The sequence below is a fragment of the Giraffa tippelskirchi genome, chromosome 13, assembly GCF_054371585.1.
Source record: "Giraffa tippelskirchi isolate mGirTip1 chromosome 13, T2T-mGirTip1v1.2.pri, whole genome shotgun sequence".
NCBI classification, from domain to species: Eukaryota; Metazoa; Chordata; class Mammalia; order Artiodactyla; family Giraffidae; genus Giraffa; species Giraffa tippelskirchi.
This window is the reverse complement of record NC_137287.1, coordinates 106,090,348-106,109,899: the sequence shown is the minus strand read 5'-3', so window position 1 is coordinate 106,109,899 and position 19,552 is coordinate 106,090,348. Positions and strand designations below refer to the sequence as shown.

General features: G+C 44.2%; 1 protein-coding gene across 8 annotated transcripts in view; it reads left to right on the top strand.

Moving 5' to 3' along the window:
• Positions 1-5,578: 5,578 nt before the first annotated feature.
• GSS (glutathione synthetase) overlaps positions 5,579-19,552 on the top strand; it is a 28,109-nt gene continuing 14,135 nt past the window's right edge. For 3 of the 8 annotated variants that reach the window (XR_014073886.1, XM_081559909.1, XM_081559903.1), the window contains exons 1-6: positions 5,587-5,871; positions 8,721-8,855; positions 14,078-14,223; positions 17,240-17,315; positions 17,617-17,756; positions 18,451-18,567. Coding sequence is in view for 7 of the 8 variants with exons in the window: in XM_081559909.1 (XP_081416035.1) it covers positions 5,866-5,871; positions 8,721-8,855; positions 14,078-14,223; positions 17,240-17,315; positions 17,617-17,756; positions 18,451-18,567 (620 nt within the window). In the remaining variant the exon portion in view is untranslated. Of the gene's footprint in view, positions 5,872-8,720; positions 8,856-14,077; positions 14,224-17,239; positions 17,316-17,616; positions 17,757-18,450; positions 18,568-19,552 lie in introns of all 8 variants that reach the window. The other 5 variants (XM_081559908.1, XM_081559905.1, XM_081559907.1 and 2 more) reach the window with 3 other exon arrangements.

Here is a 19,552-nt window from a genome sequence, read left to right as displayed (position 1 = left end):
GGACACTATCAAGAAGCCAAAAAGGAAACTGTCAGAATGGGAGAAACTATTTACAAATCATATATCTGATCTAAGAGTATATATACATATAAAATAAGATATGTTACATATATCATAAAAGAGTCTGGTATCCATAATATAAACAATTCTTAAAACAGCAATATTCTCTGTCCTTAAAATGGGTAAAAGGCTTTAACAGACATTTCTCCAAAGCAGATATACAAATTGCCAATAAGCACATGAAAACATGCTCAATACCCTTCTTCAGGGAATCTTGCTGACCCAGGGATTGAACCCAGGTTACCCACACTGCAGGCAGAGTCTTTACTATATGAGCCAGGGAAGCCCCAAGAATACTGGTGTGGGTAGCCATTCCCTTCTCCAGGGTATCTTCCCAACCCAGGGATTGAACCTGGATCTCCCACATTGCAGGCAGATTCTTTACCATCTGAGCCACCAGGGAAACTGTTAGTTATTAGAGAAATGTAAATTGAAACCACAATGAGATACTACTTCATACCTATTAGGATTGTCATAATCAAACAGACAAGTGGTGGTGAGGATGTAAAAATTAAAACTCTCGTACATTGCTGGTGGGGATGTAAAATAGTGCAGCCACTTTACAAACAGTGGCAGTTCCTCAAAAAGTAAAACAGAGTTACCATGTGACCCAGCAAATTCACTTACATACCCAAGAGAACTGAAAATATACACAAAAACTGGTTCATACACCACTATTTATAATAGCAAAAAGCAGAAACAACCCAAATGTCCACCAACTGATGGATAATTCACCTGCCTGCTGTATTCACACAATGGAATACCATTCAGGCAAAAATGGAATGAAATATTGATTTGTACTACCACATGGATGAACCTTGAAAACATTATGGTAAATGAAAGAAGCCATACACAAGGGGCCACATACAGGATTCCACTTACATTCAGTGTCCAGAATATGCAAATCCATAGAGACAGAATGCAGAGTAGTGATTGCCAAGGGCTGAATAGAGGGAAGAATGGAGTGAGTCACTGATAATGAGTATAGGGTTCCTTTTAGGGGTGAAACTGTTCTAGAATTAGATAGTGATGATAGATGAGGTCTTGTGAATACACTAAAAAGTCACTAAACTGAAAAACTTAAAAAAGGTTGAATTTTATGGTATATGAATTAAATCTCAATAAAAATGGCATAGAATAACAAACAACAAATCCAAGAGACTCTTAACTTTGCTGGGGGTGGGGTGGGGCAGTTTAAAGGGACATACAGGGGCCTTCAGCTACATTAGCAGTTTTTGGGTGGTGGGTATATGGGTGTCTGTTACACTAATCTTAATACTTTTCTCAATACTTTCATAATAAATAAAATTTAAAAGCATTTACTGAGTGTCAACAATACCAGCTACCTGGCTGGTATTGTTGTTTAGTCGCTAAGTCATGTCCAACCCTTTGCAACCCCATGGACATAGCCCTCCAGGCTCCTCTGTCCATGGGATTCTCCAGGCAAGACTACTGGAGTGGGTTGCCATTTCTGTGGATCTTCCCAACCCAGGGATTGAATCCACGTCTCCTGCATTGCAGGCTGATTCTTTAATGCTGAGCCACCTTGGGAAGCTCCTCTGGGTGGTATAATGATGGGTAAAATCGGATCTCACCCTGGCCTACAGGAAGTCCCATAAGGATAAGTAGTAAGTGGAAAAAAGGGACTGTCAGAGAGTAAGTCATTGCTTCTTCCTGGGCTTCTGCTTCCTCTTGGATGAAATGAGAGCTGGACTAGAAGCTTGTGAGTAGAAAGTCTCTGAGGGTCCCAGGTGCTGAGGAGTGTGTCTCCCCTTTATCAGCCTATAGCTTCAAGAATTCATCACACACCATGAGCACACAGGTCCTGGCGTCAGTCCTGATGCCATCAATTATCCCAAGTGGGCCTAAGGCAAAGCCCAGCTGAGTCTGTTTCTTCTCAGCAAAATGGGAACAGTGACTGCTCCCTCCTAGGATTCCTGGGGCGTGTAAATGAGATAACACATATAAAGTGCCTGGGACGGGCCCGGCACACAGTAAATCCTCAACACATGGAGGAGCCCTCCCTTTGATTCCCAAGGCATTTCCTGAGCAGCACTGCTGGGCCAGGCCTGTGCTAGGGGCTGGAAGGCAGAGGAATTCTACTCTGAGTGGCCAAGCAGTGGCCCCCAGCCAGGTAGGGAGACAGCCTCATAATTCTAGGCAAAGTGATGCCATTGCTAAAAAGAGACAGTGGCCACGTGCACAAATGCAGACCTTGGGACAACACGGATGTCCCAGTCAAGAGGCCCGGTCTAGGCTAGGCCAGAGGCCCTCATAGGGGAAAGGCAACATACAAATTCAAGAGATTGGCCTCCATTCACACAGCAGTACAGCCATTCTCCTCTTTTTTTAACCTCATTCAGACTCAACTGTTTCCACAAACCCTAAGAACAGAGTTTGCAATGGATTCAGAAGTCAGCTTTGCAAAGCCTGAGCTCATGGCACACCTCAAGGTGCGTGTGTAGGGGCACAGAGGCGAAGAGTGTGAAGCTCCATGATCTTTGGCAAGTCAGGGCATCTCTTCAAGCCTCCAAGTCCCCAGCTGTAAAATGGACATGATAACAGTCCTCACCTCCGAGGGTTGTGGTGAAAGTGAGATAGCAACTGCAAAGCCAGCACCCAAGTACCCAGCCCTTAAGGAGCAGATCAAATAAAGATTAGCTATTATTAGGAAAAAAAAAGATTCCATTTTGAAAGTGAAGGAAATGAGGGGATCCAGAGAGGTGAAAAGCCTTGCCCATAATCACACTGGTAATTTGTGGAGTCATGATTTGAACTCGGGCTGGAGACATCAAAGGACTCGGGGCATCATAAACTCCGTCTGTTCCAAAATCTTCAGCAGGTTCCCTGTTGTCCACTAAAGGGAATCTATCCATGCCATGTGGTGAGGAACCAGCAAAGGTATGAGGCCAGAAAGACCTTGGGCAAGTTCCCTAATCCTGGCTTCCTTTATCTGTGATACCTGAGTCAGCCCAGAGAGGTCTATGAACTCTTCCCCTTGGTCTGCAAAATGTTTACATCTAACGGAGATTCTCAAAGGAGTCTATGGCCTCAAAAGTAACAAACCACAGACTCAACCTCACTTTGTGTTTTTCTTATCCATCCAATGGACATACAGTACCCACCTGGAAGGCTGGGAGGGGATCAAATAAGACAGCTTATGAGAAGCACCTGAAACATCCCATGATTTCACCTAATGCTGGTTTCCCTCACTCCCTCCCTCCCCAGTTTATTTCCATCTGTCGGCAAATACTTAGTATCTACTATTCCAGGTGCTGAGACTAAAGTGATGAACAAGACAGATACTGCCCCTATTTTCACAGAGCTCACATTTAAGTGGAGGGAAATCCATAATATTAATAATTTCAGATATCAAGAAGTGCTATGCAGAAAGTATACAGGAAAATGTGATACAACCTGATCAGATGTGGATGTCACCTGAAGAGGAAACATCTGAACAAGAAGGAGCCACTTATGCCAAGATTTATGGGGAAAAGCAGAGGTTGGATGGCATCACCGACTCAACGGACATGAGTTTGAGTAAACTTTGGGAGCTGGTGGTGGACAGGGAGGCCTGGCATGCTGCATGTAGTCCATGGGGTCGCAAAGAGTCAGACACGACTTAATGACTAAACAACAATAACAAGGGGAAAAAGCATCTGGGCAGAGGAAGCAAAAAAGGCAAAACCTCGCTGTAAAGATCCAGGCCAAGATCTCACTCCCAGTCTCACCACAAACTTCTTGAACAAGTCGCTAAACTTCTGAGGCTCAGCTGCTACATCTACAAAATGGGAATGAAGATACCTCATCTGCCACAATGTGAGAGAACTCAACCAAAGAGGTGTTAAGATCTGGGATACTCCCCAAATCTCACCGATAGGCACCTGATACATATCACTCGGCACCCAACTTGAAAGAGGAGAACCTGCACTGAGAACTCTGGGTCACGTTTTTTTTATTTTTAATTTCACGCTGCACTAGAAATAGATTCCTTTGTTCCTTGTTAACACAGGATTTTTCCTGGCACCTGGGTTTTATTATAGTAACTGCTGCTTCAGTCTCTCTCTTAGGTACAAAAGCAGGCAAAACAGTGAAATCACTGTTGTGACAACAAGCAGACCACCTCTCCCTTCCTTCCCACCAACAAAACTGGAAAGCTGTGTGTCCTGTAGATAGAGCATGTACATCCTTTATTTAAGGAGTTGGAACCACTCTGTCCTCTGGATTGGGCCACTGATTTATCATCAGTCATAGTTCTCTCTCCTAAATATCTCTTTCATCTGTCCCGGTCTCTCCATCTTCTCAGGCCTGCCTCATTATCTCATACTTTAACTCCCTCTGAGCTCTCTCTCTGGCCTTGGTCTCTGCACTTACAAACCATCAGCCATGCTGTTACCAGTATCTTATACACCATCTCTCTCTCTTGCTTAATATCTTTAGATAACTCATTGCACAAATGCTAAACTTCTCAACCTAGCATCCAAGGCTTCCTCTCCAAGAATGAGCTCCTAAGAGGCTGCTCCAACACCCCATTGTCTACACCAGACTCCTTGTCTCCAAAACAAAACTAGCCACATTCATTATTCGCCTTTGTTGTTTCTGCTCCGGCCACTTGGTACACTGTCCCCCTTCCTGCCTCTCACCTCCATCCCTACTTCCTTCACTGCTTACATATTCCTACCCATCCTTCAAGACCCTGGAAGGCTTCCCTACTTCCCCAGATAAAAGTTTACCTATCCATCTTTAATAATCAGATGTAAAAAGAGGGGCTCTGTCTTTCTCATGGTTAATTCCCCAGAGCCTAGATGGATTAAATTCAGTTTAATTAAAATTCATATCAGGTGCTTCACACTGAGAAGAACCTATCACAACCCAGAAGGAAGGAACAGTTAAGAGAAATGGGGCGCTGCCAAGGGGTGAGGAAGGATAGGGATCAAAAATCTGCATTAAAAAAAACAACAACAAAACTGCAGAAGATTCTGGTGTAAGTGATATTGGACATTTTGTGAAGCACTGGATCACCCTCAAAGTTCCTAACTTTAAAACTGCAGGAAAAATGAGAAACTGCTTCTGCCATTAAGGCTTTTCCTGAAGCTGCCCCATGGCTGGAGAAATCGGGTATTGTTTTCTGGGACCCAGTTAAGTAAAAAACAGAAGCCTGGGTTCCAACACTGGCTCAGCCTTCAACGTGCTATGGGACCCTGTGCGGGTCTCCGTCTCTCTCTGGCCTCTATGACCACACCTACCACCATCAACTGTGTGTCCCCTAGGTAGTGACTGTCCCATTTTGGCTACCAGGTTTCCCCATCTTGCATCGGACCTCGCCAGCTCCGACGCCCTAAGTGCTCCGCATTCCCCTCCTTCCCAAGGTCCCATCCGCCCGGGTCCAGCCGCGGACTGCCCCCTCCCAGCCACCGTCCAGCTCGGCAAACACCAGCCTCCTTCCCCACCCTGCTCTTTTAGCCCCGCTGGGGCGGTCCGCGCAAGCGCGTTGGGTCTCCTAGAGGCCCCGCCCCCTGAAGCTCCGGTTAAGGCGTCCGAGGCCCGAGTAAGGAACGCGGCTGGACGACGGAAGAGTAGGTTGGGGCGCAGCAACGGCGGCCCGCAAGGGTCACGTTTCTTCGGGAGGAAGGACACGGGGGAGGGGTCTGGTCAGCGATCGGAACCCCGGTGGCCGGGAGATGTTGCGGCTCACACCCATGGCAGGGACCTGGAAACTGGTGTCTAGTGAGGGGGTGGGGATGGTGCGTCTTCATTCCAGATTCCCCAGATCTGACTTCAGTTCGGGCTGGTGTCGGGGACTCGATGCCGGTGAGACTAGAGCCGGAGTTGTTGGGTTTTTTGATTTTTTTTTTTTTTCTTTAAACACAACAAAAGGGGAAACGATTAGAACCAAACTTTGCCCCGACTGAGAGCAAGCGGGCCCAGGAGGTAGGGCAAGCCTGGGCAGGAGACCGTGTTGTTGGCTCCGACTTCCTGCAAGCATTGACCTGGCCCTTGGCTTGAAGTCCGACCGGGTTTTCTTCTGGGCGTGTTAAAGCTTTTGGTGATCGGGGTGCAGCTTGTCATTTATTCACCATTCATTCATTTAACATTCATCGAATTCAGTAGTAGGCGCTGGAGCTAGAGAAGTGATCAAGACCCCTATTCCTTACCGTACAGGGAAAATTAATGAGCTTTAGAAGGAAGCCCCCGGCGGGGAATAGGAACAGCTTCTGAAACTTAAGTCGTGAACGCTGGTCGGAAGGGGTGGGGATTGTCCCAAAGAGACAAATGCCAAGGCCTCGAAGCGGGAGAGAAGCTGGTGTGTCCTGAAGATACATCTCTCCGAACCTGTTTAGTGCTTAGCGGAGAGATGGCGGTAGTCGGAATTAGGCTGCTAACAGTGGAGGTGGAGAGAAATCAAGGAGTTCAGAGTACTATATACTTAGAATCCATAGGATCTGGGCAGAAAGGGTGTAGGCAAGAAGTATATACAAGGCTTGGGTGCCCGGGGAAAGGCTACCCACTCCATTATTCTGGCCTGGAGAATCCCATGGACTGTATAGTCCACGGGGTCGCAAAGAGTCGAACGCGACTGAGCAACTTTCACTTTGGGTGCCTGGGTGGGGTTCATCAAGAGCAGGAGCAGATTTATGGGCAGACAACACATTCTGTTCTGGTTCTATGGAGACTGTCAGTAAGCAGTTGGATATTCTCCTTTGAAGGTCAGGAAAAGCACTATAGTGAAGTTACAGATTTGATGTCATCAGCGAAACAAAGCCACAAGAAAGGTTGAGACTGTAGAATGAGAAAGGGCCCAATCAGTACTTTTCATAGTAATTATTTTTGTCTTATCTTTCTTTGCATCCTCAGTCCGGGTCCTGGCATTAGATGCCAGTCAGTGTTTACCAACTAAACAAAAGGCCAACAGCAGGCAGAGATGTTGGCATCCCAGAGCTGTGAAGAGATGGGTGCCACTGGAGGGTTCCAGTGCTCTAAAGTCAGAGTCACAGGTGCTAGTCTTGGCTTTGCCACAGGGCTGCTGCATTACCGCTGACAAGTATTCTCACTGTAAAATGGGTACAGCCAGAAAAGAAGCTCCCACATATAAAACTCGAAACACTGCTAAGGCATTGCACACAGATTTTTTTTCATTTAAGCGACACAGTGCCCTTATTTATGAAAGAAGTAATTATTATGGTTTCAAACCCATATGACTGACCCCAGAGCTTCATTCTCTACTGTGACTGCGCTTATCTGTGTCTCACCTGAGAGGACCCTTTTGAAATCACATGCTCATTCTTTCATACATTGTGCTGAGACCCACAGACTTTCATGATTGGTTTAGCACCAGTTCTGTCATGGGGAGTGGGAGATGGCGCCGAATATGATGGAGGTCATTCTCCAGCTCTCTTCCTGTGACCACTGAGCTGAACAGCCTTATTCTGTCTACAATTTTTCTTTTAGATCTTCTTAAACCCATGGGGCCTGCAGCAAAGTCAGTGAGTGTCAAAGTGTGAGTTGGTTCACCCGGTGTGTCTCTGGCAGCCAGTGGGACTCCTGTGACACTGGGAACTTGGGTTTCAGTTATTCCTATCCTGCTAATATGACTTCTCAGGAATGTTTTCTGTGTTTGGTTCTGCAATGATAGATGTCCATACAAGGAATGTCATCATTTCCTGCTAGTGAGTTTGCCTCTGGTTAGTATGAGGGACGGAGAAGGCAATGGCACCCCACTCCAGTACTCTTGCCTGGAAAATCCCATGGACGGAGGAGCCTGGTAGGCTACAGTCCATGGGGTCGCTAAGAGTCGGACACGACTGAGCGACTTCACTTTCACTTTTCCCTTTCATGCACTGGAGAAGGAAATGGCAATCCACTCCAGTATTCTTGCCTGGAGAATCCCAGGGACGGCGGAGCCTGATGGGCTGCCGTCTATGGGGTCGCACAGAGTCGGACACGACTGAAGCAACTTAGCAGCAGCAGCAGCAGTATGAGGGAGGGGTTCACTTTATTTGCATTTAATAGTATTCCGAAGAGGACTCCTTTCCCCCACTCTTGCATAATTTATTTGAAACCTGCCTGCTTGGGTTGTTGGAGTTAGAAGGGGAATTAGCAATATGTTGCAGTTGTTCCCATTCCAGGAATATTTATTTAAAAAAGAGAACTTCAGCCCTTCCCTCTGCTCAGACCTCTTGAATCAGAATCTCTAGCAGGGCCTAGGATCTGTATTCTTTTCCAAATTCTGCAGAGTATTCAGCCAGTTTGGAAACCATGGTCTAGTTCAGACCCCTTGTTTCACAGGTAGAGAACCTGCAGTTCTGGGAAGAGAAAGAACTTGTCCCAGTCATATATGACATTAGCGCCTCTCTCTCCAATGAAAAGCATTGGGCTGGGAGTTCAGAGACCTGGGTTCAAGTCCAGGTTTTGCTAGTCATTATCTTGGGCAAGTCACTTCATCTCTCTGAGCCTCCACTTCCTTACTGGGAGAATAAGGCCGTCATTGTATCGGACTCAAAAGACAGACTGTCAACGGAAATGCTTCGTCAGACTTTCCATTTTGCGCTCATGGAAGTTGTTAAGAGCTGCCAGCCAGTATTCTCTTCCCTATACCACACTGCCAGTTGCTGGGCCCCAGGCCATCTGTCACTAAGCCCTCCTCTCTCCTTCTGTTGCAGGTTGGGATGGCTACCAGCTGGGGGAGCCTCTTGCAGGATGAACAGCAGCTGGAGGAGCTAGCAAGGCAGGCTGTGGACCGGGCCCTGGCTGAGGGTGTGTTGCTGAGGACCTCACAGGCACCCACCTCCTCGGATGTAAGCCTCTGACCCCTCTTCTCAGCAATGACCACACAGCTTAGATCCTACAAGGCCCCTGCTAGGCTGGAGGCAGTTCCTTTGGATTTAAAGCCCACATCTCTTTTGCTTTATTTTTTTTCCAGTAGCTTAAATTTATCTTAATTTATCTTACTTTTATCTCTAAATTTATCTCTTAAATTTATCTCTGTAATATTAAAAAGCATCATGCTTTAAGTTTAGTAATCAACTTTAAGTCTAAAGAGCTTGAACTGTGACTTAGGCAGTTACTTAGCCTCTCTTAGCTACAGTTTCTTCAAATATAAAAAAGAGATAATAATGGGGCCTACCTTATGGAGTTGGTAAGAGAATTAGAAGATAATTCACATGAAGCACCTTGCCCAGTAAACTTATTTTTTAAGATCCCCTAATCATACTACCTTCCCTGTAATTGGTTTGTGGTATATCCTTCCAGGATTTTCTCTGTGCATTTATATACATATAAGTATATAAAGAAGTATAAGTATATAAAGTAAGTATATATAGTATATATAAGTATATAAAGAAGGGCTTCCCAGATGGCACTAGTGGTAAAGAACCCGCCTGCCAATGCAGGAGACACAGAAGATGCAGGTTCGTTCCCTGTGTCGAGAAGATCGTCTGGAGGAGGGCATGGCAACCCCCTCTAGTATTCTTGCCTGGAGAATACTAGAGGACAGTCAGTAGTGTCGCAAAGAGTTGGACACAACTAAGGTGACTTAGCATGCACATATATAAAGAAATACAGTTGACCATTGAACAACACAAGGATTAGGGGTGTCAGCCCTCTGCACAGTTGAAGATCTGCGTATAACTTACAGTCGGCTCTCCATATACGTGGTTCCTCTGTATCAGAGGTTCAGCATCCACATATTCAACCACCTTAGATCATGTAGTACTGTAGTATTTACTGTGGAAAAAAATTATGTGTCAGTGGACTTGTGCAATTCAAACCCATTTTTGTTCACGGGTCAACTATAGTTTTCAAGAAACAAGCTGGATCAAGTATATTATTCTATGATGTATGTGTTTGTTTTTCATTTAACAATCTGCCTTAGAACTCTTTCCAACTCCTTTCATTCTGATGCATAGTATTCCAAGTGTGAATGAATCACAGTTTAACTTTATGGATGGCTATTTTGGTGATTTCTCATGTTTTATGATTATATATAGCCCTACGGGGAACAATCACATGCATGCCTGTTTGGGCACCTGTATGAATGTTTCTCTAGGGTTAATACATAAAAGTAGAACTCCTTGTTCTAAACCACATCTTAAAACAAACAAAAAGAATCTCATCCCTTTAAAAAGAATTTGTTTTGTGACCGGGTAAGACATTTTCATGGTTCAAAACTCAGAAGGTGCAAGAGTTTACAGTTCAGTCCTCCCTTCCATATTCCCTAACCACCCAGTTCTCCTGCTTTAAAGGCAACTCGTGTTTCAGCATTCTTGTTTATTTTTTGTTACCTTACTCTTAACAAGAAAAATATGTATATATTCTTTTTTCCTTTTTTTTACACAAAGTAGTGTGTTAGACAAGCTCTTCTATGACTTAAAACATACTCTATGATTATCCCCATTAGTGGCTAAAAAGCTGCCACCATCTTTTTTTTTTTTTTTCACCAAGCCACATCTCTTTTGTCTCTGTGTGCCCAGAACCTAGTTAAGGGCCTGGTGGAGAGTTCAAACTTAATAACTTGTTTGAGGCCCAAGTGAATGAGAGTGACTATCACTAAGGCAGACTGATACTGTAAAAGTTCTGCTTCTGGCTTTAGGATTATAATTCTCTTTGAATTAGTGTTTTCATTCCCATCAGATATATAGCCAGGAGTAGAATTGCTCGATCATACAGTAGTTCTGTTTTTAGATTTTTATACTTGGTTGAAACAATTTACATTTCCACCAACAGTGTTTGAGGGTTCCCTTTTCTCCACATCCTCTCCAAAATTTGTTATTTTTAGTCTTTTTTGATGATAGCCATTTTGACAGGTGTGAAGTGATACCTCATTGTAGTTTTGATTTGCATTTCTCTCAGCAATCTTGAGCATCTTTTCATGTACTTGTTAGCCATCTGTATGTCTTCTTTGGAGAAATGTCTATTCAGGTCTTCTGCCCATTTTTTTTATTGGTTGTTTGGTTTTTGATATTTAGCTGTATGAGCTGTTTGTAAATTTAGATATTAACCCCTTGTCAGTCATGTCATTTACAAATACTTTCTCCCTTTATGTAGGTTGTCTTTTCATTTTGTCTTATGTCAAAAGTGTTCCACCTGTGTTCTCTTCTAGGAGTTTTTGTCTTTTTTTAAAATAATTTTATTTATTTATGACTAGGCTGGGTCTTCACTGGTGCACAAGGGTTTTCTGTAGAGTGGGGGCAACTCTTTGTTGTGGGCCCTAGAGCATGCAGATTTCAGTCGTGGCACACAGGCTTAGTTGCTCAGCAGCATGTGGAATCTTCCTGGACCAGCGATCAAACCCATGTCTTCTGCGTTGGCAGGCAGATTCTTATCCACTATGCCACCTGGGAAGCCCTCTTCTAGGAGTTTTATGGTTTCAGGGCTTATATTTAGGTCTTTAAACCATTTTGAGTTCATTTTTGAATATGGTATGAGGGAATGTTCTAATCTCATTGTTTTACATTTGGCTATCCAGTTTTCCCAGCACCGTTTATTGTAGACACCATCTTTACCCATTGTATATTCATACTTCCTTTGTTGTAGATAAACTGATCATAGGTGCATGGGTTTATTTCTGGGCTCTCTATTTCTGTTCCATTGATCTATATGTCTGTTTGTGTGCCAGTACCACACTGTTTTGATTACTCTAGCTTTGTAGTATAATCTGAAGTCTGAGAGAATTATACCTCTAACTTTGTTCTTTTATTTTCAGGGTTGCTTTGCAATTCAGGGTCTTTTATGGTTCCATATACATTTTAGGATTATTAGTTCAAGTTCTGTGAAAAATATCATGGGTGTTTTGATAGGAATTACATTAAATCTATAGGTTGCTTTGGATAGTATGGCCATTTTAACAATATTAATTCTTCCAATCTAAGAGGATGGGATATCTTCCTATTTCTTTGAATCATTTCCTGTTTCCTTCATTAGTGTTTCTAGAATGTATATTCTGGAATGTTTATTGAAGCATCTATTTGTAATGGAGGGGAAGAGAAGGAAACCATGTTGATGCTCATACTAGAAGGCTAGATTCAATAAATTATGGTATATACAAAGAATTGAATACTATACAGCCGCTGAAAGTAATGAAAGTGTTCAGTTGGAATGTATTTGGAAATGTCTCTGAAATATTTAAGCAAAGGACACAACAATGTATGTATTGTATGCTTTTGTGCGTGTTAAAAAAAGAGAAAATATGTATGTATACACACACATTAGTCTAGAAGGATATGTGAGACACTAGTATATCATTTTTCATGGGGTGGCAAAGAATTGGACATGACTGAGCACGTGTGCATGATCATGAATGCATGAGTATACCATGAATATGCCATGGGGAGGAGAATTGGGTCATTGGGAACAGGGTGAGAGTGAGACATGCTTTTCACTGTGTCTTTTTGAATTTATATTATGTGTTTGTATTATCCATTCAAAATAATAATATTTTTATTTATTTATTTATTTTTAAATTAGTTTATTTATCTATTTTTTAACTTTACAATATTGTATTTGTTTTGCCATACATTGCCATGAATCCACCATGGGTGTACATGTTTTCCCCTTCCAGAACCCCCCTCCCACCTCTCTCCCCATCCCATCCCTCCGGGTCATCCGAGTGCACCAGCCCCAAGTGCCCTGTATCCTACATCGAACCTGGACTGGCGATTCATTTCACATATGATAATTTACATGCTTCAATGCCATTCTCCCATATCATCCTGCCCTCTCCCTCTCCTGTAGAGTCCATAATACTGTTCTATTTATTTGTGTCTCTTTTGATGTCTCGCATACAGGGTTATCTTTACCGATTAACTAAATACCATATATATGTGTGTATACTGTATTGGTGTTTTTCTTTCTGGCTTACTTCACTCTGTATAATAGGCTCCAGTTTCATCCACCTCATTAGAACTGATTCGAATGTATTCTTTTTAATGGCTGAGTAATATTCCACTGTGTATATGTACCACAGCTTCCTTATCCATTCGTCTGCTGATGGGCATCTAGGCTGCTTGCATGTCCTGGCTATTATAAACAGTGCTGTGATGAACATAAATAATAACATTTTTAAAATAAATATATAAATGCCAACTTCAAACACCATTAACTTATACTATCATAATGACAAACTGATATTAACTCAGAGGTTAGACTCAGTAATGCTTCTTAATATAATATAAGCAAAAAGATATAATATAAGTCACAAAGTCAACTTCTGTTTCCCAAGTTGTAGTTCATTTTTTGTTGGAAATCTCAGAACGTATTATCCCCTTCTAAAAATGGTATTCTAGGTGGTATTTGGGTTTCCCGGCTCTGCCAAAGTCCAGAGAACTCAGAATGCAACTGAATGAATTCCAGGCCTGGCAGCCTGAGTCACCATCTCCAACACTGGGGGGAAACCACCCCTGGCTTCTCCTCTGGGGGCCAGAGTCCACTTCTGCTGCAGCTGTACCTGTAGGACTCTCTCTCTCCCTCAACCAGAAGGAAAGGGGACTGACTTGGATGTGAACCTGCTAGGAGAAGTGTGTGTATGTGTGTGGGTGGGAGGGTGGGTGCTGTGGTTGTTTAGAAACCATCATGGTTCAAATCCCAGTTTCACTTAATAGCCTTGTATAATTTTGGTCATGTTACTTAACCTCTCTGAGACTTAGTTCCCTTATCTGTTTATCTATATATAATAATAGTATCTTTCTTAGAGGATTAGATGATGAATCCATGTAAAGTATTTAAAACAGTACTGAGCATACAGTCAATGCTCAATAATTTTTTGGCTTATTTGCCTAGACTTTGTAGTTTTTTATCTGTTTACATTTTTAAAAAATCAGAAGCAATTGGCTTAAAACAAAGTCTAGAAGTTCTCTTAATACCCACTCCTCATCCTGTTCTCCCTCCCTTCCCAGAGGTAACCAGTATTCTGCCATTTGTGTGTTTTCAGTAATATGGGGCACACTTTCCATGGGGTTATGTTTGCAGGAAGACAACACACTCACAGGCGTTCTACCCATGCCCACTCTCTCTCCTTGATCAGGTGGTGAGCTATGCTCCATTCACACTCTTCCCTTCGCGGGTCCCGAGTGCCCTGCTGGAGCAGGCCTATGCCGTGCAGGCGGACTTCAACCTGCTGGTGGATGCGGTCAGCCAAAACTCTGTCTTTCTGGAGCAGACTCTCTCCAGGTACAGGGGCCTGGGGTGGGCAGGAGATGCTAGAGCTAAGGGACTGGAAGACTGGGACTCATGAGGTATTACCCAGGCAAGTGACTTTGTAGTGGGGAACAGGTACTCCCCAAGAGAAAGAAAAATTAATAGAATAGAAGTCAGGAGAGCTGGCTTCTAACCCTGGCTCTACCACTTACTTATATGGCCTCAAGCAAGTCGCTTTCTTTCTCTGGGTCTCAATTTCTTCATCTGTAAAATGGGAAAGTGAAAGTGAAAGTTGCTTAGTCATTTCCGATTCTTTGTGACCCCATGGACTATACAGTCCATGGAATTCTCTAGGCCTGAATACTGGAGTGGATAGCCTATCCCTTCTCCAGCAGATCTTCCCGACCCAGGAATTGAACCGGGGTCTCCTGTGTTGCAGGCAGATTCTTTACCAACTGAGCTATAAAGGAGGTTGGCCTAAATCTAAGATCCATTCCAATGCTGACCTTCTGTGATTCTCTGACCTGTGACCTGCCCCCTGCTTTGAAGACTGAAATTTCCATTTGGAATTAGAGAAGGTCAGGGCTCCCCAGGTGGCGCTAGTGGTAAAGATCCTGCCTGCCAATGCAGGTAGACATAACAGACTCGGGTTTGATCCCTGGATTGGGAAGATCTCCTGGAGGAGGGCATGGCAACCCACTCCAGTATTCTTGCCTGGAGAATCCCATGGACAGAGGAGCCTGGCGGGCTGCGGTCCATAAGGTCGCAGAGTCAGATGTAACTTAGTTTTAGAGAAAACAGAAGGCAGGAAGGGTTATTGGGTTTAAAGTCAGATTTCTTACTCATCTTAAGTAGTGGCTCTTTCTTGTCACCTCAGGCCTCTCACTCTGGGTGAGATGGGGTGCATACTGGGCCACACCCAGTTCATGAGGATACAGAACCCCTGAAATGGCTCATTCCACCCACCCCTCTTTGTCTCTTCTCCCTTAACTTCTTTTTTCCCTTGAGGCCCTGGGGCAATGGACATTTCTTTATTTTAGAATGAAATTATAATTAAATGTGTGTGTGTGTGTTTGTAGGTAGAGAGAATACACATATATACACGCACATAAATATAATTGCATGTCTGATTAATTTATCAAAAAATTTATTTTGTTAAACACAAAATCTTTTTAAAATGTGCAATTTGGTGTGACCGTGAATAGAAGAAGGGTTCATAATGGTAAGAAGTTTGGAAACCATTAAAGTGAAGTGAAATGAAAGTCACTCAGTCATGTCCAACTCCTTGTGACCTCATGGAATAGTCCATGGAATTCTCCGGGCCAGAATACTGGAGTAGGTAGCCTTTCCCTTCTCCAGGGGATCTTCCCAACCCAGGGATTGAACTGGGGTCTTCTGCATTGCAGGCAGATTCTTTACCAGCTGAGCTCTACCAGGGAAGCCCCTGGAAACCATTGACTTGGAGCTAAAAATCCACTGAATCATGAGTGTACAAACTTCTCCAGTACATTTTCCTTGGGTCTTTCTCAGGATAGGCCCGGATTTTGTACCTGTGACTCTGGATTGTGGGGAAATATGAGCAGCCTGATTTATGACCTTTACCCTGAAGCTGCAGTTACATGTGAGACTTTCCCTGTAGCCCAACTCTGCAACCCCTGCCTTTGTTATTACCTTCTCCAAAATACACACAAACCCTAGCTTATAAGGGAGAAAAAGCCAGGATCACAGCTGGAATAGCAGCCTCGGCCCTGGGGTTGAAGGGGAGCCTCTCTCCAAAAAAGGGTAAACGTGTCTCAATTTTGCTAGAGGCAGAAGCCCAGCTGGTGTCTCTCCTCCTTACCAGGGGCTGGGAGACCCCCTGAGAGAGCTGATGGGGAGCAGAGGAACTTCAGGGCAGGCCTGAGCTCCATGGGCTCAGTAGGGACCCTGTAACAAGGTGAGCCTGAGAGTCAGTCTTGAGCAGACACGCAGAGATTCATGCCTGAATCTCAAGAGGCAACAAGTTACTTACCTGTGGATGTCTCTTCTTAAGTCTCCAGAAAACCATACTGATGGGTTCTACCTCATGTCCCATGTCACAGCAGCACACTTGTCCGTGAGCATGAGCCAACACAGACATGTCAAACAGGAGAGACGACGCTAACCATCACACAAATAAAATGAAAAATTATAACTGTAGTCAGTGCTATACAGGAGAGGTCCACAGTGCTATGGGAGTGCATACCAGGGTATCTGACCCAGATACGGAAGGCTTCCTATGAGGACTCATTGAAGAAAAAAATGAGGATATTTAGCTAGAGTCAGAAAAATCTTTTGAGGCACCAGGCATAACCGCTGTCTTCTAGTCTGAGGCTGCCAAGCAAGAGGCAGATAGGACTTGTCCTGGGAGATATCACAATATAAGGGAAGCTATAGAGAGTTAATGTTAGGTCACCTAGAAATCTTACCAACTACAGAATGGTCATGGCATATGCTAGTTTTGAATTCTTGGGGCCACACTCTATGTTCAGTTCTATACATGTAATATCTCATTTACTCTTCACTACAACTCTATATTGAGCTTCCCAGGTAACTCAGTGGTAAAGAATCCACCTGCCAATGCAGGAGATGTGAGTTCAATCCCTGGGGTGGAAGATTTCCTAGAGAAGGAAATGGCAACCCACTCCAGTATTCTTACCTGGAGAATCCCATGGACAGAGGACCCTGGGGGGCTACAGTCCATGGGGTCATAAAAGTCGAATATGACTTAGCGACTAAACAACAACTCCTCTGTGTTATAAATTTATATTTCTCTTCCATTTTCAGATGACCAAACTGAAACGTAGAGCTGAAGTGACTGTCTGAGGTTGCCTAGTAGTGAGTGGGAGAGCTGGGATTTGAACCCAGGTCATCTGGCTCTAGAGCTGGGTTCTAAACTACTGTTCTCTATGGGGTTGGTGTGGGTATTCAAGTTTGGGCCAGTAGACCTAGAGAGGATTCAGGAAACAATGGAAATCCTTGGCCTTTAATGTCCCATGTAGCCTAGAAAATACTCTGCTTCCTCTTCCAGCACCGTCAAAAGGGACAACTTTACTGCTCATCTCTTTGACATCTACAAGCAAGTCCTAAAAGAAGGCATTGCCCAGGTAACCATTCTCCATTCCACCCCGGTCTGAGACCTGCCCTTCCCATTTCTCTCTTTTTACCAGAAAAACTTGGCCCAGTCACTGAGCTCATGGGAATCTGCCTCTCATTGGTCCCCATGGGGTTTATACATTAGTGGCCAATACTGGGGTGACCAGAAGAATGATTCCACTGGGTTTGGGAGTGTTAGCTGGCCCCTCTAATCTCTGTGTACAGTTCACGCATGGTACCTGTCGGCTCTGTGGGTAGGCCCTCAGGGTCAGCCCCTGGGCAAATGTCCTAAACTTTGAGTTTTTCCCCTAGACCGTGTTCCTGGGCTTGAATCGCTCAGACTACATGTTCCAATGCACCCCAGATGGCTCCGTAGCCCTGAAACAGATTGAAATCAACACCATCTCTGCCAGCTTTGGGGGCCTAGCCTCCCGGACCCCAGCTGTGCATCGGTGAGTCCCTTGGGCAGTCCTGGGCACATGGGTGAGGCGTCAGCCTGATGAGCCTACACAGGTGGGAGCAGGGATCTCCAATGCTGACTGTACCCTCTTGGGCCTTGGGTCATGTGTTTCCACCTCATAACACAGTTTCCACTTGTAATTAGGTCTTGGTATGTCAGAGAGAGAAGGGACTTTGTGGTTCATCTCATCCTGCCCCCTCTTTGTGTAAGTCACTGTTCCAGGCAGAAGGAACAGTATCTGTGAGGGCCCTGAGGTAAGAAAGAGACCCGAAAGGAGGTCAGAGTCCAAGGCAGAAAGGGAACGGGGCTTCCCTCCTGAAGGCCGGACCCTAGTAGCATCCGTATCTAGTCAGTAGTAATGCTCTAGGTTTCTGTGATTCCACATGGGCCTGTAGCAGGATTCCAGACAGCATGTGGGGCTCAGGGAAAGGGCTTCAGTTCATTGGGAGGCTGGTGTGGAGTAGAAACAGAGGGTCTCAGGGCTTCTCTGGTGTGTACACAGCTGCCAGGCTTAGGGCAGCCCAGTACATTCCAGCCTGAGGTGGATCCTCTTGAGGGCATCACAGTAGGATGTTTGTTAGTGCTCAGCTGATTCTCAAAGTGATCTTCCAGTTAAGTGTCTATGAGTCACAGGCTGAAGAGTCTTCAAGGTCCATCCAATTGCTAAGACATCTCTCTTTCAACAGACATGTCCTCAGTGTCCTGGGTAAGACCAAAGAAGCTGCCAAGATCCTCTCCAATAATCCCAGCAAGGGACTGGCCATGGGGATTGCCAAAGCCTGGGAACTCTACGGCTCAGCCAAGTAAGGGGAAGGAGAAGTGGCAACAGAATCTTGCTTTAGATTCAGCATTCATGGATACAGTAACTTCTTTGCCTGACATCATTAGGAAATGAGGGAATTTTTCTTGAAAAAGAAGCTTACGCTTTGGAGTGTCAAAATTATTTTACTGAAGTTTTGGTCTTCCTTCTTAAGTAAGAGGTGATATAATTTAATCTTTGATGATACTTTAATCTTTTCTTGTTGGCTCCAGGTCATCATTATGACTGTCACTGATTGCGTCTTGATGTAATGCAAAGATGCTGCTTAGAGCGAGAGGCGTGCGAGGCTGTTTGCCTGTGCTAATAACCCAGCTATTAGGCTTTAAGCTCTTATTCATTCTCTTCATGGTTTTTCTGTCTCAGCTCTTACATCTTACTGCTGTCATTGTGCTTGAATTTAGAATCCTCCACTCCCATTCTTATACCTCCTTTTTGATGTGTTATAGTTTGAGAAAGAAATTGATCTGTTATGTTTGAGGGCCTCTTCAATGAGTAAATGCATAAACTTTGATTTAGGGATTTTATAGTATCTGTTTTAACTGTTCAGAGGCATTTTTTGCTTCCTTCTTATTTCTCACCTGTGTTTACCAGATGTGTAAAGATGCTAGGTAAGTGACTTCTGGATGAATGTGCAGCCACTGTACTAACAATTACTGCAATGTTAACATAGCATTATCAGTTAACCGTTAATGAGCACCCACTAGTGCCACACTCTGTGCTAAGCATTTCATATACAGGATCTCAGTGAATCCTCATTTCAAACACTCTGAGGTAGATACTATTCATCTCCCCCACTTTAAAGATGAGGAAACTGAGGTTTAGAGACGTGAAGTGAATTGTTCAAGGTCAAGTGGTGAAGTTGGTGGTAGAGCCCTGAGTCCATCTCCCTCTAGAACCTGCATTCTTCATCACTTTATTGCCTTCAAGAGAGCCTCCCTAGGCTTGTTAAGCTTCACGAGACTCAAGAA